Source organism: Lacerta agilis, chromosome 8, assembly GCF_009819535.1.
Source record: "Lacerta agilis isolate rLacAgi1 chromosome 8, rLacAgi1.pri, whole genome shotgun sequence".
NCBI classification, from domain to species: Eukaryota; Metazoa; Chordata; class Lepidosauria; order Squamata; family Lacertidae; genus Lacerta; species Lacerta agilis.
The window spans coordinates 16,519,723-16,544,481 of record NC_046319.1 but is presented as its reverse complement, the minus strand read 5'-3'; the positions used below and the strand labels follow the sequence as shown (position 1 = coordinate 16,544,481).

The window sequence follows — 24,759 nt, the reverse complement described above, 5'->3', positions numbered from 1 at the left end:
CAGGAGGTTGCAGTTTTGGTGTATTTGCAGGGGCTTTATATCTCAGCTGTCCCACCCTGGGAAGGCCGCCCAGAACAGCCAGTAATGGACCATTTCCTTTATAAATGTAAAACCCCAACCGCCGCCACCAAATTACAGCGCGGCAAAAGTTTAAGGAGGGGACAGCGGTTGACGGAAGAAGAGCAGGCCCTTTTGCATGCAGAAGAGTTCAAGACACTCCGGGTAGGGCTGGGAAAGACTCCCACACAGCTGCTGCCAGTCAGAGTAGATGATATGGAGTACATGGGACAAATGCTCTGACCTAGTGTAAATATAGCTTCCTGGGGGAGCATGCCAGATCTGAGGTTATGTGCATAAATTCCTAGCAATTAAGGAGGAAGGGGCTATGTTGCTCAGTGGGTGGAGCACCTGTATGCATGCCTAAGTTTCAACCCACCATATCTTTAGGAAGGGCTGGGAAAGACCCCCCCTGGACATTGGAAGCTGGTTTATTACTGAATCAAACAACTGGCCCATCTAAGCTCAGTATTGTTTTTACACTGATTGGCAGCAGATCTCCAGAGTTTTAAAGGCAGGGAGTCTCTCCAAGCTGGGATTGAACCTGAGACCTTAGCAATCAAAGAAGCTGCTCTGCCACTGAGCCACAGCCTTTACCCAAGGTTGGCACAGATGAGACTGAGCTAGATGAGCCAGTGTAAGGCAGGTTCCTATGTTCCTCAGGAGTAACTGCAGCTCAGCGGCACGCAGGTTCAATTCTTGACATCTCTGGCCAAAAGGACCAGGTGGGAAAAGTACTTGACTGCAGCTCTCAGCAGTCCCAGCCTTTGGGATGATTAACAGCTGGAGTCCAGCAACATCTGGAAGGCCAGAGGTTCCCCTCTCCCCGAATAATGCAGGGTTCTTGGCCAACACAAACTGCACTTCTAGCATTCACCACCAGAGGCCACTGCCCTCCTACACGTTGATGCTTCTATTCAACATTTCCCATTTAAATCTCCCTCCCTCTCTCTCTCCATGCCATATGGCTTCCACTCAAAGTACTTTCCTCCTTACAGAGCTACAATTCCTGGTGCCCTTAACAAACTACAATTCCCAGGATTCTTTGGGGAACTGTTCAAATGTGTGTCAAATGCACTTTAAGTACATAGTGTGGATCTGCTGTTTCCTGCCTAGGGTGTTTTGGATCTGTACTTTATCTAACCAAGGGCAAACACTGATGCCCGTTCACCAAGTACTGACATGCCACAGCGTGGGCATAAAACCAGAGAGGAGAGGCAGTGAGAAGACTGAGTCGGTTTCCTTGAGTTTCTGATCCAGTGTAGATGTTCCATTTAAAGAATTACAGCAAATAAATCTCAGCCCTTCGTTGGATGAGGCTATGAGACAGTGTTGCATAGACACTTGCCTCAAAAGAAGATTTTGCACCTAGGCCCTGCAATTCGAACCCTGTGCCCAAGACAAGCTGGACTCTGCAACCCGCATCAGCGATGCAAATTACCATGCTCAACATGCAAACTATCAGGCTGCGAAAGGGAGAAGCTTATGGCTTGTGTTACGTCAAACAGCCCTGACATGGCAGCTATTTTGCGACTGGCACCCACAGCACCCTCTCAAAACTTTAAACGTTGGCCCCCAAAAGACCACTGGCCCCTTCTTTAATCCAAGGTTAGGGGGGTCCTCCAACAACACATTCCAAGGCCTAACACACACACACACACACACACACACGGCACCCATAGAAAAGCGAACTTGGAATCTCTGCTGCATTCTTTCTCCTAAATATAAAGTACTATTCCAGTCCTTTATATCACGAATGAGGGGCTGAATTAAAATGGAGCAAAGGAGGCTGCCTTACGCCAAGTTGGAGCATTGGTCCATCTAGCTCGGTACTGTCTGCACTGACTGGCAGCATCTCCCCAGGGCTTTCAAGACAGGGAGTCTCTCCTAGCCTTACCTGGAGATGCTGCTGGGGATTGAACCTGGGACCCTCTGCACACAAAGCAGATGCTCTGCCACTGAGCCACAGCCTTTCGCCGAGGTTGGCACAGATGAGACTGAGCTAGATGACCCAGTGGTGGCAGCGACCGGATCCGGGGATTAAATGAATTCACAGCGAGGGATCGGTCTAGCAATACTGGTCACAATGGCTATGTAGAACTTCCAGGTTCAGAGGCAGTATACAGGGAAGCAGCAACGGGTGGAGTGAGTTATCACCTTCATGTCTTGGATTCCCAAATCAGGATCACCAGCTCAACAACATTCTACAGTTCATAGGACTCCAAAGATCACATAGCACAACTCACTCCCCAGAGGAGGATCTGCTGGGCCGCCATGCAGGGAGACCATTTGATGAAGCCTGCTTCGTGTGCAAACTACCAGGTCACAATATGGAGAAGGTGTTCAGAGCAGGACCCAAAGATACCAAACACTGAAGATAATAAGGGAGTGTAAAAACTGGGTTCAGGCCAGTTTAAAGGTGGCTTTTGTGGGGAGGCCGGGGGGGGGCGGATTTAGCTTTCACAGTACCTGTTTGTAGAGAAAAGAGGGGCCCGTAAACTCCATCTCCCAAAACCTCAGGTGGCTGGAAAAAAGCAAAGGAAAAGAACGTTAGAGATAAAACAATCAGGATGGACAGAAGGTAGTGTTTTTCAGCACTGTGCACTGTTCAACTCTGGAACTCGCTTCTGCAGGATGGATTTTTGCTACCCCTCTGGGTGTTCCCAAGACCTCCTGAAGAATGATGTGGGCTCATCAGCTGATAGGCATCCTTCCTCCAACAGCACCCAAAAAAATCAGTTTCGAAAATGAGTTTCCCAACTATTGCTTTGCTAGAGCAAGGCATGCTCTGGCTGCCTATCAGCTGACTAGCACTGAGGGGGCACCTTTCTCCAACAAAGAAACAATGAGCTCACCGTAAGCATGCATGTGGGGCAGGTGGGTGTGCTTTAGGGTACAAAGCTGGATTTGGACTGTGGGCTGGAGGAGCATCCCCACACATGATGTTGGGCAAGATTGGTGGCAGCGGACCAGCTTCTCCACCATCTCACCGGCCCTGATGAAGAGTCAAGAGCATTTTGACGCACAGCAGACCCAGCAGCGCCCTTCGTATTAGCAGTGAGGGTCAGGAATGGAACCTCCAGGGACAGAGGCAGTATATCTCTGAACCACCTGGGCACAAGCGACAGGGGTACAGCCACTGCCTTCATGCTGGGGGCAATCCGACAGCACTCTTCTGATGTACGTCTAATAAACCAAGCAGCTCAAAAGCCACTTCAGCAACATATTTTAAGTAGGAGTGGACGGATCTGTCGATTTCTACTCCGTGCCACTTTAATATGTGGAGTTGATACTTTTTAGTTGATTTTCATGTGTAATAATTTATTTCTTGCTGTATTAGAGGATATTTGGACTAGCTGTTCACTATGTCTCGCAATACGGAATTCCTTGCGTATTTTTTCGTAGCTGATTATTACGGGTAGTGTTTGTTTTGATGCTAAAGATGTTCAATTTAGTTGGTAATTCTGTCTTACAGAATTTGGCAATCCTCTTGGTTTTTATTATTATTATTATTAAAGATTAAGATGTTTTCACCCAGGTCACAAACCATTTAGAGACGTGTTTAAATATAACTTTGGAACTCCCTGCTTGTTGATATCAGGCAGGCACCTTTGAGGTACCCTCCTCGACACCTGCTAAAACATTTCTGTTTAGACAAGCCTGCCCAGTTGTTGATATGAACTTTCATCTGTTTCTACTATATTATCAATTTAGATTTTCATGAGTCTTAAATTACTGTTGTTAATTTTTCCTATTGGTAATATTATCCCTTTATCCTTTTTGTAAATCCCTTTGGGGCTTTGTTTTTCAATCTTTCAAGCAATTTATAAATCTTATGAAATAAGTAATACAAATATAACAAATAAGAAGTATATAACTTGTCCAAGTGGACAATAACTAAAATCCAGGTCGGATCCATCTCATTTCTGTATATAAGGGTGTTGCTGTGTGTTTTTTTTTAAGTTAATATTCACACTATTTTTGTATGCCTTTTGCAAAAAACATTTCCACACACGTCCTACCCTTAAAAAAACACCAAGACTTCAGATTTAGCAAGCATTTTGACATATTGTCTGTGAAGGTAATGGCAGAACTCATAGGCGTGCATATGCTAAAAAGTAACTGCTTTCTGACCCGCATGTTAAGTCCAGGAAATGTGACCAGGGTGCTTTGCTTTAAAAACAAAAAACTGCAAGTCAAATGAAATACTTGAATGTTCTCAATTTTTTGAGTGCAGCGTTTGTATAATCTCCTCTGGCAAAAAAAAAATAAAAAATGAAAATGAAAATCTGGGTCAGTCTTAAGGCAGAAAAGGAACTCACTGGATCTTTGAAAGTGGAGGCTGGTCCATCAGGGCAAAGGGGGCAGTGCCCACCAAGCGCAATCTGGACTCAGCCAGCCACCACTTGCGTGACGTCTTACAACCTGTCCGCTTCCACCTCCCTTAAGTTTCAGGTGCTGTCCTAGCAGAACTCAGCAGGGAGGAGGATGGGGACATCCCTGAGTTGGCTGAACCAAACATTGGCTCTGGCGCCACCTACTGTTGGGCTACCTGCCTTCCTCCGCACCAGTTCCAATGGGCACCACCCGCCTTTTGCCCGTGAGAGTGTTTGGTATGCTCAGGACCACCTCTTGCAGGTTTTCCAGAAACATCTGCCTGCTCACTGCGAGGACAGGATGCTGGGCTAGCCGAACAGTTGGCCTGACCAGCAGCCAGGCTCCGTTAGCTATTTGTGATAATATACAGTGGTACCTCTGGATGCGAATGGGATCCGTTCCGGAACCCCGTTGGCATCATAAGCAGTCTGCAATCCGCAGCGCCGCTTCTGCCCATGCGCAGGTCGCGATTCAGCACTTCTGCGTATGCGCGCGACGTCATTTGACGCGACTACGCATGCGTGAACCATTGAACCCAGAAGTAACCCGTTCCGGTACTGTACTTCTGGGTTCGGCACGTTCGTAACCCGCACCGAACGCAACACGAGGTACGACTGTATACCGTAACTTGTCTGTGTACAAGACTAGGATTTTTCCTTTTAAAATTATGCTAAAAAGTGGGTGCTGTCTTATACATGGATAGTGCATAGTGCAAATTTCTTAAATTTGAGTCCCCCAAAATGGGGTGCGTCTTATACATGGAAAAATACGGGGTCTCTCTCTCTCTCTCTCTCTCTCTCTCTACGGTCTCTCTAATCACAAATGAACAACCACAACCTAGGCCAACCCCAACCTCTCTCACCACCAAAGGAACACAAGTGAACAAGAGAACATGCACAAGCAACGCTAACATCAAACTCTACATATATTAAGTAAAATAGAAGCATCGTCACCTGACCCCACCCCCACCCAACTTCCCCACCCCCGTCCAGCTCTTCCCCACCCCCCTTCTTCCCAATGTCTCAACAAATGAAACTGATTTGTAAAAACGATAAATGGACAAAATATGAGAGACATTGCACATACTTTTGTAAATCAAGAAATCTTTAATTTAAAAAAATTCTAAACCTAAACCTCAATACGGTCTCTCTCTCTCTCTCTCTCTCTCTCTCTGTGTGTGTGTGTGTGTGTGTTTGTGTGTGTGTGTGTGTGTGTGTGTGTTTTTGTGTGTGTGTGTGTGTGCACGCCTTACACAAATAGTTAAATATAAATCTTTAAACTTGTCGGGCTGGCAACACTTGGACAACAAATATTATTCACAAACTCCTCCAGACGGCGCTTGCATGAAATCCCCACACCTCTCAGTTTCACAGTCAAGATAGAAGTAACTGAATAACCAGCCAACAGCCAACTGCCACCTCCTTTCCCCAACACCATCTATTCCTTTTGAAATACATTCCCAATGAAATTACATTACAAATACGGACAGGCTCTTCTTTTGCGGGGGCAGGGGGGGATTGGGAGCCGGGGTCAAGGCCCCCTGGAGTCCGCTGGCGTGCAAGAACAGAGGACGGCGGCCCAGATTCAGGGCCCCGGCCTGCTTTTAGTGACTCACGAAGAGCCCGAGGCCTCTGCCTAAATCTCTCAGTGACCGAAAATATACCGGTAAGTGATTCAGCCTTAATGGGAAGCAGGCGCAACAAAGCGCGATCGATAGGCTGCTCCCTCCCGCCTCCCCGCTTGCGAGGTGAAAGGGTTATGGCTCCACTTAAAATTCTTCTTAAAAGATGGGAGGGAAATGATGGGTCCAAATCTGAGAGCAGGCAAAGAGCACCCCAAATCCCGAGCAACAAAGATGCTAGGTTGGCCTCAACTAGGGCCAGGGCTTTCTCAGTATTGGCCCCGACTTGGTGGAACAATCTATCACAAGAGACCAGGGCCCTGCAGGATTTGGCATATTTCCGCAGGGCCTGCAAGACGGAGCTGTTCCACCTGGGTTGGTTTCTGTTTGATACTTATGCTTCATTCTTTTATTGGTGGGCTATTTGAAAATGAGACTGCAGTTTTAATTTTGAATTTTAAATTTGTATTTTAATCTGTATTTTAAATTGATTGTCTTTATGTTTTTTTGCTGTGGTTTTAATTAGTGTTAGCTGCCCTGAGCCCAGTTTTTGGCTGGGAAGGACGGAGTATAAATAAAAATGTATTATTATTATTATTATTATTATTATTATTATTATTATTATTATTATTAAATCTATCTTCGGCCTCAGTGCTTGGGATTAATCTGCCAATTGGGGGTCTTCGTTCTTTTCACAGGGCGGCGTTAGCTCTTGTCTTTTGTTCACCGCCCCCCCAAAAATGCTGTAGAGCAAGCTTGGCCAAGCTTACTCCCAACCCGAGGGCTTACTTTGGACTGAGGGGCTAGAAACAGTCACTGCCTTCTTCACCCACATGGAGGGCTTGGCAGAACCACCCTTGAGGACTAGTAACTTTTTTTAAAAAAAAAGCCACCACTTGCTTATTTGTGTGGCGGGGTTGCTAGAACAACCCTTGAGGACAAGTAACTGAACAAAGAAGTTATTTGTGGGGAGGGTTTGCCAGAAGAATCCTGAGGACTAGTAACTTAAAACAAAAACGGAAACAACACCACCGTGGAAGTCAAAAGGTTTACGTTTTATGCCGACTTGCAGGATTCATGGCATGTTGTTTTCCAGGCCTCCCGCTTCTAACAATTCAGCCAAAAATAAATAGTGCTGACAAGGGAGAGGGTGGGATAATAGGTCTGCAATCACCTAGCATGTGATTTCATGAGGGAAGCAGCTATCCATCTCTCTCTCTCTCTCTCTCTCTCTCACTGGGCTCTTTCAGATGGGTTTTTAAAGAATGTGATTTCCTCGCTCAGCAGTCTAGGGGGGGGGGCTAACAGAAAAGTCAGCAAATCTGACAGCGTTTAAAGCTCAGAGGGTTTCTAGCAGTCAGGGGAAACGTGCAGGCGGCACAGCCAGGTGGTAAAGCTTAGCCTGGACTGTACCACTGCTGGAAGCACCACGGGGGGGGGAGAATAGGGTGAAGACCAAATCCACCCCCTGCCCTGAATTCATCACTCCATTCACAGGCAACAGTTGGGGAGGGGGCATTAGATGACACCACCCTGGTAAAATCTACCCATGCCAACACACGGGAAAATGTAAATTTATTTATTTTATTTCACAAAATTTATGTGCCACTTAGTTAAAAAGAAAACCTAAAACTAAAACCTCAAAGCGGTTTCCAAAATGAATGAAATAATCAGTTTTTAATCATCATCATCATCATCCCCCTTTAAATATATCCAATGAGAGGACAATGAACAAGAACATCAGAAAATCCCTGTTGGACTGGGAAGAAGAAGAAGAAGAAGTTTGGATTTGATACCCTGCTTTATCACTACCCAAAGGAGTCTCAAAGCGGCTAACAATCTCCTTTCCCTTCCTCCCCCACAACAAACACTCTGTGAGGTGAGTGGGGCTGAGAGACTTCAAAGAAGTGTGACTAGCCCAAGGTCACCCAGCAGCTGCATGTGGAGGAGTGGAGACACGAACCTGGTTCTCCAGATTACAAGTCTACCGCTCTTAACCACTACACCACAAATCAAAGGATCTGGTCTTCATAGCAACCAACAAGATGTTCACCGGGGAAGCCTGAAAGCAGGACCTGAGTGCAACAACAGCACTGTCCAATTTGTGATTCCATTCAGGAGTATTTCTGCTTCCAACCAGGGAGGCAGAGCATAGCCATCGTGGCTAATAGCCACAAGTTTGTCCCACCCTCCATGAATTTGTCCCATCCTCTTTTAAAGCCATCTATGCTGGTGGCTACCACTGCCTCCTGCAGGAGTGAGTTCCACAGTTCCACTATGCGCTGCATGAAGAAATCCTTTCTTTTCTCTCTCCTGAACCTTCCAGCCATCAGCTTCACTGGATGCCCATGAGTTCCAAGTATTATGAGAGAGGGAGAAAAAAGCCCCCCCCCCTCCACTTTCTCCGTGCCTTGAATATTTTATACACTTCTACTACTACTTGCTCCTTCCTCCCCTTTTCCCTAAAGTAAAAAGTCCCAAATGCTGCAACCTTTCCTCATGGGAGTGAGTTGCTCCACCCCCTTGGTCATTTGCTTTTATTCATTTCATGAAAAATCACACACCACTTAAGATTGTAAGATACCAACAAGCTCAAAGCACTTTACAAAAAAAAAAGAGGAAACCAAAAGATTGGTTCTTCTCTTAATCCTGAAACTTTTCCAGCCCTACAATATCATTTTTTTCGAGGTGAGGCAAACCACACGCTCCTTTAAAATATCCGTCCTTTCTGCCCTGAATCAGCTGAAAGTTAGAAGCTGGTAGCAAGTGCTGTTTGCTGATAGCAACTATTTTATTATTTAACAAAATCTATACATAGCTTGATTACTAAAATCAACAACCCCAAAACCTCAAAGCGATGTACAACCACCACCACCCAGAAAATCAAAAATCGTGTTTTTTACAATAGTTTAAAACATTCCAAATGTTAAAATAGTTTGAACGGGTTAAAATCCACTTTCTAAGTATCTGGGTAGGCTTGTCTAAACGAGAATTTTAAACGTAAAGGTAAAGGGACGCCTGACCGTTAGGTCCAGTCGCAGACGACTCGGGGGTTGTGGTGCTCATCTCGTGTTACTGGCTGAGGGAGCCAGCGTACAGCTTCCGGGTCATGTGGCCAGCATGACAAAGCGGCATCTGGCGAACCAGAGCAGCGCACAGAAACGCCGTTTACCTTCCCGCCAGAGCGGTACCTATTTATCTACTTGCACTTTGATGTGCTTTCGAACTGCTAGGTTAGCAGGAGCTCACCCTGTCGCAGGGATTTGAACCGCCGACCTTCTGATCGGCAAGCCCTAAGCTCTGTGGTTTAACCCACAGCGCCACCCGTGTCCCCCACAGAATTTTAGCAGGTGCCAAAAAGGGTACAATGAAGGTGGCTGCCTAATATCATGAGGCAGGGAGTTCCAAAGTGTAAGTGATGCCACATTAAACGGTAACAGGGTGTTAGGTGGCACCTGCAGTAATACAGTACCAATAGATAATGGAAATAATGACCTTGGATGGCGGCTCTCCCTCCATGGAGGGTCTTCCACCTGTATGCGAAGCCCTCACTCTGAAATTCCTGGGTTGGGCAAAGGGTTGCACAAGAGAGCCTGTAAACACCCGCCCGCAATTCCATGACTATTATTCAATCCGTTTTCGGATCACATGGAGACTTTGCTCCGAGACAGCTGGTCTTTCTCCCACAACCTGGCAGGGCCCAGCAGGCCCAGGAAAGAGAAACAATAGGAATCGTGTTGGTTTTCTCTTTTTGAAAATGCAAGATTCCTCACTCTCCTCCTGCGCCCCCTCCTCCCCACCCACCCTCGGCATCCTGTTCAAATGGTTGGCACCCTTAACGCTCAATTTTGTTTGTTTATTCTGAACGAGAAATAATCAGCCTTTATTGGGCGTTATGGGATAAGCTGTGTGTGTGTGTGTGGAGACAATCTGTTACGAAGGGTTGTCCTACGCAAAGCAGACCCGCTGAAATTAATGGGCACGATTCACTTAAGTTAGCGGGTTCTCAATCTCTTTTCCTCTGGGCCACACTTTCAAAATAAAAAAAATTGCTCGCACCACACCAGTTTTGCCATGGGGCGTGTTAAAGGGTGGTACGGTGGCACCATTCGCATAACAAAAACTACCACAGAGATATCAACGTTTTCGAAAGTAGGGGTTCCGCGGGGTTGTAATTTTAGAGACAAGGTCCTGGTCCTGAAGGAAGTGGTGGGGAAATGTGAGCAGCGTTTCGTTAAATCTCTGAACCTAAGATGCAGGTTTCAGCAGGGGCTGCTGGTAGGCAGGGGTGGCACTTCAGCACCAGAGACAGCTCCCTGCCCCTCCATCCCCACTCCTCTTCCCAGGCTCTCCGCCTTGACAGCTGCTTCCTCTGGCACCTTCTTTGCCAAATAGAACAGACACGTCCACACAACTCCCTGAAAGACCTCCGCTTCTGAAAGCAGGGAAGACAATGCAAGATAACCTTGGGAACGCACTTATCCTTCGACACGGCAAGAGAAAAGGGCCCTGCATTACAGTAATCCAAGTTCGCTTTCCTTATTCCCCCCCACTCCTTTCTCTTTCCAACAATGTGCTTCCAAGTAGAATTACTCCGTGTCCTTCCAGTTTCAAATAATCCTCCTATTCTTCCCCCCTGGCTTTCTCGCTTCCCCTTCGAACAATGAAGCGCGGCTTCCGAACCCGGCGTCTTAAGGGCATCTGTTTGAAACAGGCCTTTTCTATCGAGCAGGGGAGTTGCTAAGCAACTCTGGAGAGGGGATTTGCAACGTCCCATCAAGAGGAGCATCGAGGCCATGATCCTGAGCCTCGGCACTGTGGAGCACCGTAATGGGCTGTCTGTGGCCGCCTGTTCCTGTCCTCATACGCTGTCGAGGGACAGAAGCTGGGGAGCAAAGATGACTGAAAGGGAGTTCCAATACTTCCAATGGTGGGCCGTAGCTCAGTGGTTAGAGTATCTATCTATCTATCTGTTGGACTCTCAGGTCAAGGGCTGTGATCAGTTGCACGTAACTCGGCAGTAAAGCAGCTGCCCTCATGCATAAGGCCCAGAGTTCAATCTACAGCATCTCCAGGTAGGTCTCCTGCCCCAAACCCTGGAGACCCACTGCCAGTTAGTATTTGCAGCTCTGCATCAGTAGACAGTGGAGAAGTGGGCTATTGATGGCTACTAGCCGTGATGGCTCTGCTCTGCCTCAACAGTTGGAGGCAGCAATGCTTCTGAATGCCAGCTGCTGGGAACTACAGAAGGCAAGTGGGCTCTTGTGCTCGGGTTCTGCTTGCTGGTTTCCTATAGGCATCTGGTTGGCCACTGTGAGAACAGGAGGCTGGACTAGGTGGGCTATTGGCCTGATCCAGCAGGCTCTTATGATCTCAGTATAAAAGGCATCATCTTATGTCTTAAGAGAAGGTCATAGCCCACTGATGGATTGGCTTCCTTCCATGAAGAGGGTCCCAGGTTCAGGACTGGGGTATCCCCTGCCTGAAACCTTGAGGAGCCGCTGCCAGTCAGTGTTGGCATTACCAAGACAGATGGATCAAGGGGTCTGACTCTGTATAAGCCTTGCTGGGTTCCTGTGGGAGGCTTGAGAGAGGCTTCTAAAATGGAGAACAGAGAGAGCTATGCACTGGAATTGACAGGCCTATGTTTAAAATTGATGAACACAACTAACTTGGGTCGGTTGATTGCAGTGGGTGTATCCTTGAGTAAAGCTTAGTTGGGAAAAAAACCCAGAGCAACACAACTGCAATCCTGCCATGGCAAGGCCACTATTGAACTGCGTCTAACTTGAGGCAAGGGACCTTTCTTTGATCCTGTGCCCTGCATTCCTCCTGCAAAAGTGATTAGCAAACAACGGGAATAAATTGTTCAAAAACAGCAAACAAGCAAGCAAATGATATAGAATTAATGGGTCCTATCCAACTAATGCTCCATACCACCAAACATTTAAAGCATGTGCACACCCAAGAATCTTGGGAACTGTAGTTTGTTAAGGGTGCTGGAAATTGGCACTTGCAATGGTAAGCTACAGTTCTCGGGAATTTTTTTAGGGGGCGGTTGAGGAGATGGGCTTTAAATGTATAGTGCGTACACAGTCCAAGACCTACTCAGGGCAGACCCATTGAAATGAATGGACCTAAGTTAGTCATACAATCATCAAAGCGGAAGGAACCCCGAGGATCATCTAGTCCAACCCCCTGAAATGCAGGAATATGTAGCTGTCCCATACAGGAATTGAAACTGCCACCTTGGGGTTATCAGCACCACGCTCTAACCAACTGCCATGTCCATTAACTTCAATGGACCTACTCTGAATAGGGCTAGCACTGAATGCAACCCATTACAGTGGTACCTCTGGTTATGAACAGGATCCATTCCGGAGCCCCGTTCGTAACCTGCGACGTCCGTATCATAAAGTGCTGCACCTGAGCATGTGCACGATGCGATTTGGCACTTCTGCGCATGCGCGTGACATCACCGCACGCTTCTGCGCAATGCGGCAAACCTGGAATTAACCCGTTCTGTTACTCCCATGACTCCGCGGTGCGTATCCCGAATGTACGCATCCCGCAGTGTACGTAACACGAGGTATGGCTGTATTTTATTTTTTTAAAATCCACTGAACCTGGCCTCCCACCATAAAACCCCTCAGTGGTGTTACCTGTCTTTGCTGTGCTCTGAGAGAAAGCCAAGAGCAGGCCTGACCTCCACCCGCGAAAGGCTCTTAACTGGGTTTCGCCTGGGGAGTTCCGTAGAGGGTGAGCGGAAGGTGCTGAAGTCGTGGGTGCCCAGCAGGAAGGCCGCTGCCTCCTGCATGGCCAGCGGGTTCAGATGGCTGAAGTGAGACAGGAAAAAGACTCTGAGAACAGCGAAGGGATGTAGGGAGCTGCTTCACAGAAGGCGAGATCATCTAGGCCACGGTTTCCCAAATGTGACTCTCCGACTGTTTTTGGACTACAACTCCCATCATGCCTAGCTAGCAGGACTAGTGGTCAGGGATGATGGGAACTGTAGTCGAAAAACAGTTGGAAACCCAAGTTCGGGAAACCCTGATCTAGGCCAGCCTTATGCCGGCCTGGGGGATCCTCTGGTTGTGTTGGACCACAACTCCCATCACTTGGCTGGGGCTGATGGGAGTTGTGGTCCTACACATTGAGAGGGCCCCAGGTTGAAGAACATCTCAAACTCGTTGTTGGACTACAACTCCCATCATCCCTGACCACTAGGTCCTGCTAGCTGGGGATGCTGGGAGTCCAACAACAGCTGGGCACTCAAGTTTGAGAAGCACTGGCTTCGTGTTTGAGCATCTGCCTTGTAAGCAGAATGCTTCAGATTAAATCCCCGGCATCTGAAGGCAGGGCTGGGAGACCCTTCTGCCAGGAATCCTAAAAAGCAGCTGCCAGCCAGTGTAGACAGCACTGAGCTAGATGGGCCAATGGCCTGGTTCTGTATAAGGCAGCTTCCTCTGTTCCTCTAATGATTCAGCAGTATATAAATCAGCCTTAAATAAATAGTAGGCACCCAGCGCCATTTATGTACCCAACTCCCTGACCTACAGATCCCTCAGTGTCACAAACTCACCCACGATACGTCGCCCAGCAGCGCTTCCGCTCAAAGACAGGCAGCTCCAAATAGTGAGAGCACCCGGTCGCCACCCGGTAGACGTAGGTCCTCGACCGGGCCGAGAAGCGGGCGTGGAAGGTGCTGGGGACGCAACGAGCACCCAGGATGCTGTTAAGAGAAAGAAAGGAGGGTGACTTTCCGAAATGTAGATGGGGAAATAGGTGCAATTTAAATAACAAAGCTCTGGTTCCCAGGATCAGTTGAGCAAATATCACGGCCTTAAGTTCTAGAAGGGGGTCTGCAAACCTCTTGCCATAAGGGGCTACAACTGAGCCTTGTTAACTGCCTCAGATTTGTCTAGCCCACGAAGAGCACCAGGCCCTGCGATTGGCTAGCAGTCTGGGAAGGCCCATTGCTCAGGGGTAGAGCATCTGCCTTGCATGTAGAAGGCCTCAGGTCCAACCCCCAGCATCTCCAGGTAGAGCTGGAGGCACCCCCCAGTCTGAAACCCTGGAGAGCTACTGCCAGTCAAAGCAGACAATACTAAGCTAGATGGGCCAAGCATCCTAACAGAGTAGCTTCCTTTTGGGGGGGGGAGGAGTAGCTCATTGATAGAGTACCTGCCCTGCCTGCCTCCAGCAACAACCCCCAGCTTCTCCAGGTAGGGCTGGGGAAACCACTCCTACCTGAAAGGCTGGAGAGCTGCTGCCAGTCAGTGTGCGCACTGTGCTGAGCTAGGTGGTCCCACTGGCCTGATTCGGTGTAAGGCACCTCTCCAGGGACCTAGGAAGCCCCAGCACTTTGCAGGTGTCAACAGTCAGCTGATCATCAGCACCTGCAAAGGCATGTCTTTACCTGTTCCCCGCCTGACACACATTTGTGTGCTGAAATTCCTTGCACAAACACACACTTAGTGGAACATCAGGGGGAATGAGTCCCGTCCTACCCTGACATGCTAGCTTTCTAAGTGCAGGGCACCGCAGGGCTCAGCATGCAGCTGGCCCTGGATGTAGGGTGATGGCCTCCTCAGCCACTAGCCTGGTGGCTTCCTCACGGCATCTCCCAATGCAGCCCAGCCCTAGACGGAGTCAAGTGTCGGAATGCAGGAACAAAGGGAGCTGCCTTGTATCGAGAGTCGGGCCATTGGTCCAGCTAGCTCAGAACCTAAGAAGAGCCCCGAGGGATCAGGTCAGTGGCCCATCTAGTCCAGCATCCTGTTCTCACGGTAGCCGACCAGATCCCTGTGGGAAGCCCACCAGCAGGACTCGAACACAAGAGCCCTCTCCCCTCCTGCAGCTTCCAGCAACTGGTATTCACAGGCACTGCTGCCTCCAGCTGTGAAACAAAATATCCTCTAAACATCTGGAAATGAAATATTACGGATGAGTATCAGCTGGTTCCCAGAGTTCCCTTGGAAGAGGGGTTGATTGATAAGCCAGTCTGGGAATGGAAGCTCTGTTGGGGGAATGGGGGCCTCCTAACAACTCTCAGCACCCTTAACGAACTACAACTCCCATAATGCTTTGGCTGCTTAAAGTGGCATCACAGTGCTTTAAGTATATGGTGTGAGTGCGGCCTAATAAGGCTTTCCAGCGGATAAGGCAAAGCAGAGGGATCCAGGCAGATGTTCCAGCCTTTCCTCTCCTTGCAAATGCCAGTAAAAAGAAATTTAAAAAAAAAGATTCCGCTGAGAGCAAACAGGTGGATAAGATTACTGGTCCCCCTTGGCTCGGATTGCCATGACAACAAAATGGCTCCCATGAAGGCCTCTCAGAGCACATGGATCCGCAGCCACAAAACAGAATGAAGGCAGAAGAGAGCAGGGAGACGGACCATTAGCAGGAGAGGCAGCAGGGGCTGCTAAACCCTGGCAGCCAGATTAGCTTCTGGGTAATAACAGGATCACTGGCCGTGTAAAATCCTTTTAGAGGAGATAAAGCACCAAGTTAACGCTGGCCGGGGATGGAGGGTACGAGGGCCCACCGAGGACATTGAGATCATAGTCTCAGTGTTGCCGACCTGTTGCAGGATGGGCAAGGGGAAAGGCTGCAGCTCGGTGGGAGAGCATTTGCCTTGCAGGAAGAAAATTTGAGGGTCAGCCCCCAGCATCTCCAGGTAGGGCTAGGAGAGGCCCCCTTCCTGAAATCCCGGAGACCTGCCACCAGTCAGTGTGGACAATTATTATTTGCTTAGGGCATTTGTGCTGGACTCTTGAGCCAGAAAGGCTCCCCAAGCAGCTTAGATACAATCAAAGCAAGACATGCCCTACTTGCAGGCTGGGATTCTCAAAATGCGAAACGAAGCATGACATGGCGTACAAGGGGAAAGCGACAGGGTCATCCAGTCCAACCCCCTGCAATGCAGGAATCTCAACATGTGGTCTCCCATCCAATTTGAAACCATACCGTACCCTGCTTAGCTTTGCAAATGTGCTACTGACCAGATGGAGGTTCCAGATGGAGCAAACCCGATGGAATGAGCCTTCTGCTTCGTATTTCTCCCGCTTAGGCAGCCTGGTGGAATGTTTGCTCCCCCAGATGACAGCGGAACCCACACATGCAAAACTGAGCCCAGATGGGCCAAGGCTCTGGGGTTTGGTACAAGGCAGCTGCCTCCAAAGTTTCTATATCTTGGGAGAAGGCCGTAGCTCCTTTGCACCAGAAGGTCCTGGGTTCAGTCCCCAATGGCACCTCCAGGTAGGGCTGGAAAGATCCCCAGAAACCCCGGGGAGCCGCTGTCAGCCAGTGTTGACAATACTGAGCTTGGAGGAACGTCTTGAGGGGTGTGTGCAACTGGGGAGAGACTAGCCTGCTAGGCAGAAATGACCTTTGCATCCATCGCCCAACCCACTTTTGCCTCTGGCCCCACCCACCCCAGCATGTGGCCCTTGGCAAATTTGCCCAGGGACAATGTGGCCGTTATGGGGATGGTGGAAGGGCAGCTCCCTTGCCCCCCAAAAGACAAAGATGGGGGGGGAGCATTGGGACTCCCAAGAGCCTTGTTTTGACAGCCCCGAGCTAAAAGGGATTGGGAGGATCTGCCTGACATTTATTCTCCAAGATGCTTCCCAGCTGTTGTCATGGAATCCGTATAAACGTGGGCACATAGCAAGCCTCAAGCACACCTACTCCTAAGAGAGACTGCTGCTGGCCAGCGGGGAGCACACAGATGGATATTGTCTTTCATTTTCATTAAGATGTTACATAAATTGGCTCTCCCCCACAATCTCCGAAAAGGTGGGGTAAATTTCCGCTGTGCCAAAGACTCAGGGTGGAGGGGGGGATGACTCACCTTCTTCACCCCATGAGATTGCAGTGTATAAATAGGGGGTGGATTGGATTTTACCTTCAGGGACTGAGTTTTCACAGGTGGGTGGGGCTGCCCAGCTGCCCATCGCCTGATGATGTCGCCATGATGCTGGGCAGGTGGCCAGTTTTCATAGAATCATAGAATTGGAAGAGACCACAAGGGCCATCCAGTCCAACCCCCTGCCAAGCAGGAAACACCATCAAAGCATTCCTGACAGATGGCTGTCAAGCCTCTGCTTAAAGACCTCCAAAGAAGGAGACTCCACCACACTCCTTGGTAGCAAATTCCACTGTCGAACAGCTCTCACTGTCAGGAAGTTCTTCCTAATGTTCAGGTGGAATCCTATTTCTTGTAGTTTGAATCCATTGCCCCGTGTCCGCTTCTCTGGAGCAGCAGAAAACAACCTTTCTCCCTCCTCTATATGACATCCTTTTATATATTTGAACATGGCTATCATATCACCCCTTAACCTTCTCTTCTCCAGGCTAAACATACCCAGCTCCCTAAGCCGTTCCTCATAAGGCATCGTTTCCAGGCCTTTGACCATTTTGGTTGCCCTCTTCTGGACACGTTCCAGCTTTTCAGTATCCTTCTTGAACTGTGGTGCCCAGAACTGGACACAGTATTCCAGGTGAGGTCTGACCAGAGCAGAATATAGTGGTACTATTACCTCCCACAAGGACAAGTTTTGGCCCACAAGGACTGCAGGGAGCTGTGCGCTGCACTTTGAAGCCACAATGATCAGCTGAACATCGGGGCTTTAAAATACAGGGGGTCGGCTTATGGTCGGGGTTGCAAGGCTTTGCATTCCTTCACTCCTGCAAGGACAGCGGCGACCTCCCGCTTGGGTGGCTTTAAAAGAGGCCTGGACTGTTAAGTATAATTGGTTTAATTGACACCGAAATGAGAATGTCTGCGTACTGGTGAAAAGGTTTAATATGGGGAGATTCCACTGAAGCTTTAGAAAAGCAAGAAGAGCACTCTGAACTCTTGATGTGTAAAAGTTGGAACAATATTTTTATGGGGTCTGGACCATGATTTCTTCCAAAAGGACTCAGTTCTTACGCTTCCAGTCACTTCAAACTGCACAATACTAATATCTGCAATGTGGACAAATTCACGGAGGATAAAGCTATCATCGGCTACTAGCCACCACAGCTGGAAGCTGAGTAAATGGCTGTAAATTGCTGAGAATCGCAGGTGGGCAGGCAGAATGCTGCTCCAGGCTTCGCATGAGAGCATCGGGCTGGTCACTATGAGAACAGGATGCAGGACTAGATAGTAGAGTGCCTGCCTGCATTCGGCTGGCTCTCCTTATGCAGTTCAGTGGCTGTGATTGCAACCCCTCCTTTTGGCCTAGCTGCATCTTTACCTTAAGACTTGGGATCCAAATACCTAAATGATGTATCCACCATCTTGGGCCTTATGCTCAGCAAAGGAGACCCTGCTGTTGCCCAGCTGCTGGCTGGTGTCTACCTGTGACCGGGCCTCTTCGGTGGTGGCTCCCCATTTTGTGAGGTGCATCCCCACTGCCATGAAGCTCACTGGGTGGCCTTGGGCCAGCTCCCATCTTTTAACCCAAACCACCTCACAGGGTTTCTGTGAGGAAAAACTGGGAACGGGCAGAAGTGTGCATACCACCTCGAGTTCCTTGGAGGAAAAGTGGGATATAAATGTATTACTATTATCACTAATAATAATCTGAACAATAATTGGCTACAGGAGAAATTTAAAAGCATCCCTTTTCGTTCAGGCATCTGATAGCTTATTGATATTGGCCATAGGGACCTTGAACTTAGCAACTTTAATGTTAAATGATATCTGCTGGATACCTCAGTCGGTAGAGCATGAGACTTAATCTCAGGGTCGTGGGTTCAAGCCCCACCTTGGGCAAAAGATTCCTGGATTGCAGGACCTTCATGGTCCAACTGTACAGTTCTATGGTTTGAGTCGGTTTTTAAATGGCCTTCATTGTTTTGATTTGTTTCACTTTAAAGTGCGTTGTTCTAAGATTTCGATGTTCGACGTCATTTAAAATGTTTTGAGCTGGTTTTTAAATTACATTCATTGCTTTGACCGATTTTCTTTTGAATTGCATTGTTTTTAATTTTGCGATGTTTGGTGCGCTGGGAGGAAGGGTAGGACAGAAGCTGAAGAAATATCGTATTTTCCGGCGTATAAGACGACTGGGCGTATAAGACGACCCCCAACTTTTGAGAAGATTTTCCTGGATTAAAAAGTAGTCTTATACGCCAGAATATACAGTAAACAGCTGCTCCACGCTTGTTTCTTACCCCTAATGGCCTCGAGGGGGGGGGGATTGTCAAATAGAGATGCCCAGCAGGCTTTGCTGCAAATCATTGCCCCCACTCCCAGTCAGGGGTGGAGGCTTTGAATCCTTAAATTTGGAGCAGATTATGACGCAAACTGCACACCCTTTTGCCATTTCAGAAGGGAGGGTGAGCCATGCAGCTACACAGGTCTCCAAACCTCCCTATGCAGAGGACTCCAGGCCTCACTGCTGCATCCAGCTTTGCGGTGGGAGAACAGAGAGCGAAGAAAAGTGGGAGGGGCGGCTCAGAGAGGTAAAACTCGGGGAGAAGAGTCAAGCCTAGGATCCGGTTTCCCTCTCCAAACTTTGTCGGCAAGAAGGGCTCTGAAAGGGCCCAGCTCCCCACCCACGTTTCCTTCTTCTGCCATCAGAAGAAGTAGTTTTCTCAGTGCGGGAATATTTAGAGAGGAAGAGAGGCCTCCGTCGCTGGGCTCTTCTTGGCTGGTTTTCATCTCAAATGCAAAGCAGCTGAGCTGTCTTCTGGTGTTAAGAGAAATATTTGCGTGCGGGACAGAGGGGTAGAGAGGCAGCCAGGAGAACAACAGGAGGAAGAAAACATGGCCTTCCATCCTGCATTGAGCCTGGAACTTCAGAGGTCTTAGCTGCCAGGCTGAGAAAGTTTTTCCTGCACCTGAGGCCTGGGGGTGCCCAATGTGGCCCTCCATGACTTTCCACCTGGCCCTTGGGATGCTCCCCAGGCCGCCACCCCCTCACTGACCCTGCTTTGCCTCCAGAATGTCTTGGCCTCATTGGGATGCGCTTGAACACAGTCTAGCCTCCTGCTTGCCTGGGTGGAGGGCAGAGATTGTGCAAAGCCAGCAAGAGTAGCATCGACACCTGTTGCTCCGCACACTTTTGCCCCTGGCCCCACCCACCTGTGGCACGTGGCCCTTGGAGGGCCGTCCTGAAGGGAATGTGCCCATTGGTCTAAAAAAAGTTCCCCAATCCTTTCCAATTCAAGTTGCTAGTCCTCACTGTCAACACTTGTGTCCCTGGGGATGCACCTGCGGCGCAGGTAACAACAGGGTTGGGGCCTAATGCTGGCTCTCTTCCAGATGCCCTCTTCTAAAAACAGTGCCTGAACATTGTATTGGGGTCTCTGGAGCCCAAAGGAATGAGCACTTGGCAGCGCTATTCCCCCCACAGAGCTACAGTTAAATCCCAGAGCAGTTTAACAATCCCTCTTCCCAGGGAACTCTGGGAACTGTAGTTCTGGGATGGGACTAGAGGATCTCCCAGCGACTCCCTGTACCCCTCAACAAACTACAACTCCCAGGATTCTTTGGGGGAAGCCAGGCCTGTTCGAAATAGTGCTGCAGTGCTATACATGCATGGTGTGAGTGTGGCCTAGATCTACTAACAGGAATGGAGATGGCTAACTTAAGTCCATTTATTTTAATGGGGCTACTCTGAGTAAGAATCAGTTGGGTACACACCTCTCTATGAGCCTAAGCAACCTCAGCAGACAGGAACCTTTTTAAAAAACAAAAAACTTAAAACTTTTGGGCAACTTTAGTTTCAACTGGATTTTGAATAAACATGCAATTATTAATGGTTACAGTTTTGAATTTTATTGTGTTGTTATTTTCCTTAGTGGGTTGTGCAAACCGCTATTCTGAATAATTCCTTTTTATAGGGTAGGGTAGAGAGCACTGGAGATGAGTTTATGGAACCAACTGGGGAGCGGTAGCCTGGAAAAATTCGGGAACCACTATTTTAAATATTTGCACTGTTACCTCATGAACAGGAGGTGTTAGATTACGTGCCCACCCACCCCGCCCCAACCCTGGAGGAAAATTGGAGAGTAAAAACGAAACAAACAAAAAAAAGACTGACATCAGCCCTATCAACCTGAATGTGATGCATCTGCATCTGAGCCAAGTCGTGTTAAACAAAACAAGGATTAGGGTGGAAAAGCAAACCCGGAGCCAGAGAGTTGGGGGTGCGGGAGAGGAGAGGAAAGATGGACAGGTCGACAATCAGAACTACTTGCTATTCTTTGTGCAAAACAGGGGCCAGGCGCCAACTGGGCTCTCTAATCGGCCTTCTGTTTCTTTCTTAAATAAATAAATAAATAAATAATCCAAGCCACCAGAAGGCAGACAAAAACTCAATGCCCCCTGCAACAGAGGTAGCAAACTCTCGCCTCCACTTTTTATGCAGCACCGTATCAGCACACATGGCATTTTGCAGCATGCAGGGGGGCAGGTCTCTGCCTGGAGGGGCTTACAATCTAATCCAGCATGGTCAGCCTGTACTAGGGATTGAGCCTTTAGTGTGCCAGGCCCTGCCCCATGGAGCTCCCTGCCACCAGAGGTTCGGCATGAATAATTCCTGCCTTCTTTTAGACCAGTGGTTCCCAAGCTTTTTGGTATGGTGGCCCACAAGCTCGGAGTCAGTTGGCAAGGCGACCCATCGATTTATTGTTTGTTGCATTTTCATCCCACTTTTTTCTCCCAAGGAGCTCAAGGTGGCAAACATGGTTCTCCCCTTCCTCATTTAACCCCCACAACAACAGCCCAGTGACTGGCCCAACGCCACAAAGTTGAGAGCTTCATGGCTGAATGGAGGATTTGAACCCTGTTCTCCAAGGTCCTGGTCCTACACTCTAACCACAATGCCACACTGGCTCCCCAGTGACGGTAAGCCAACGAAACAAGAAGTTGTAAGATACTGTAATTGAATCCTGCTAGCTAAGAATTACAAGCAATTATTTCAGGAGTTACTGATAAAGCCTGCAACTGATTTACTTAGGCTTTTTGGCCTGCTCGCAACCCACAGGTTGGGAAAGGCCGTATTAGACACCTCCTAAAAACTGTGGTACCCTGTCAGGCCTTTGCAATTATTTACTTATTGTATTCTGCCTTTTTCTCCACTGAGCTCAAGGTAGTGTACAGAGTTGTCCTCTTCATTTTATTTGCACAACAACCCTGCTGTTAGGCCAAGAGGAAGTCACTCCCAATGACTTTCAAAGCCGAGTGAGGATTCGAACCCTGGCCTCCCATGTCCTAGTCTAGAGCTGTAGCCATTGTACCACACTGGCTCTCAAATCCACTTTGATTTCTCCCTGCCAGCCATTCCCTACTGATGCTTTTATTTATTTCAAAGTCATTCTGCATGATGCACAAGGTCTTGCTGTGTTTTTATGAACGCGTGCTTTCCAATCAATCAATCAATCAATCAATCAATTGCAGGAGCTCAGATACACACACAACCCTGGCAAGGATCCCTCCCCCCCACCTCCAAAAGTCTTTGGAACAGTGGAGTCGTTTCCCTGACTTAGTGGTGCCTCTGTGTTAAGGGGGTGGTGAATCTACTTATGCAACATCTCAACAAAGGAGGAAGAAGAGCTGTGCCACAAGGAACATGCAGCCCTTGGGGAGCACGGGAGCTGGAACTCAGGATTGTGCCCACGCTGTATGGGATCCATGACAACCGCTAGAATAGCATAACGGAAAATAAATGTCAAGAAGATCCGCTCATGCCTGTTTGCTCAGGGCTGTCAGAATAAGGACCCCCCCCCCCATGGTCCCAAAGACGGCCAGCAGGAGCCTGGCAACACGCCATGCGATTATTGAACAATCTCCAGCCCTGGGGAGCTGGCAACCTCAGGAGGGCAAGGGGGCTGACTTAACTAGAGCAGCTCCTGTATGCCTTCAAAGGGAAGGGCTGTAGCTGAGTGGTTAGAGCATCTGCTCTGCATGCAGAAGGTCCCAGGTTCAATCCCCTGTGTCCCCAGGAGGTAGGAATGGGAATTATCCCGTCCAAAATCCTGGAGAGCCGCTGCCAGTCTGTGTAGACCAGAGGTCGGCAACCTAAGGCCCGCTGGCCAGTTCCAGCCCGAATAGGTTCTGGATCCAGCCCGCAGAAGGTCTAGAAATCACCGCATGGTTCTGATTCATATCATACGGGCTGCGCCATTTTTTCTCCGGAAATCACATCTGAGCATCCCACATGCTGAAAATCACTTCTGCACAGGTGTGGTTTTCGGCGTCCGGGCATGCACAGAAGCAATTTCCGGCGCTGCAGACATGCACAGACACGATTTCCAGCGTTGCGCTGCACCGGTCCGGCTCGCAAACGAGCTCCACGGGAGTGATCCGGCACATGCCCGGTAAGCCTTGCCGACCCCTGGTCTAGACAATGGACCCAGTGGCCTGGCTCTCAGTGTAAGGCAGCTTCCGGTGTTTTAAGGGAAGGGCGGTAGCACGGGTGTGTTTCATTTACAAACTTTCAGAAAGTGCGAATTAGATTAGTGCCTCGCATCAAATCTGACTGATGCGTAGAAAGGATTCCACGAACTGAAAGCAGAGATGATGCATGTACTTTTGTAACCCAAGAAAACCTTAATTAAAACATTTTTTTAAAAAAAAAACAGAAAGAAAATGAGAATCAGGTAAGCTTGACTTTAAACCAGCGTGGTGCAATGGTTAGAGTGGTTGGACCTGAGAGAGCAGGGTTCAAATCCGCACTCAGCTCACTGGGTGACTTTGAGCCAGTCACCGCCTCTTAGCCTAACCTACTTCACAGGGTTGTTGTGAAGATGAAATGGGGAGGAGGAGAAGCAGATAGGCCACCTTGAGAAAGGTGAGGTATAAATGGACAGATAAAAATAGCAAACAAACAAACAAACCCAAGTCAAATAGGATTTCTGCACCTGCCCCTTCTTCCTGGTGACAACATGGTGAGTGCATTGCAACTGCAGGGAACTCACCGGATGGGCTCAGGCTTCAGGTGGTAGTTGAGAGTGTCGGTGAGGACGTTTCCTGCAAAAGGTGGCTTCCCGTCTGGCCTCTCGATGTCGAGGTGGGCGGCGTTGCAGAGGGCATGCACCCCGGAGTCCGTGCGGCTCGAGATGGTGAACTTGCTCGGCGTGCAATGCCGGAGCTTCTCTGCTGCCATCTGAGAAACAGGAGAAACTTAACTGTGCGGGGTTGGCGTGGCAGAAAAAGGGGGGTGTACTAACCAGGGTGGAATGCCCATTGCCATTTTCACAGGGACACAGGTGGGAGAACTGGGTGCCAGGTTTCTCTCAACAGACATCTCTAACATAGGAACACCTAAGTACAGGACCAGGTTATGGGATGAGATGACAGCCGGTGTGGTGGTTAAGAGTGTGGGACGAGGACCTGGGGGACCAGGGTTCGAATCCCTAGTTTAGTTTAAAGAAAAGGCGAGTGAGAGGCGACACAACAGAAGTTGGTAAAATCACGCCCAGCTTGGAGGAAGTGCACAGAGAGACGTTTTTCCTCCCTCGTCACACCAGGACTTGTGGACGTCCAAGTGAAGCTGGAAGATTCAGGACAGACAAAAGAAAGCGTTTCTTGACACAGCACATAGTCCGGCTGTGGAAGTCTCTCCCCCAGCATGGCCACCAACTTGGACAGCTTTAAAAGAGGATGGGATAAATTTGTGGAGGAGAGGGCTATCAGCGGCTACCAGGCATGATGGCTATGCTCTCCCTCCACAGTTGGCAGCAGCAATGCTTCTGAATGCCAG

General features: G+C 48.8%; 1 protein-coding gene across 1 annotated transcript in view; it reads right to left on the bottom strand.

Moving 5' to 3' along the window:
* Nucleotides 1-24,759, bottom strand: part of PUSL1 (pseudouridine synthase like 1) — a 48,793-nt gene that overhangs the window by 6,000 nt on the left and 18,034 nt on the right. The window contains exons 3-6 of the mRNA XM_033156315.1: nt 23,975-24,162; nt 13,638-13,787; nt 12,718-12,891; nt 2,527-2,581 (exon numbers count right to left, since the gene is read on the bottom strand). Coding sequence (XP_033012206.1) covers nt 2,527-2,581; nt 12,718-12,891; nt 13,638-13,787; nt 23,975-24,162 — 567 coding nt within the window. The remainder of the gene's footprint in view (nt 1-2,526; nt 2,582-12,717; nt 12,892-13,637; nt 13,788-23,974; nt 24,163-24,759) is intronic.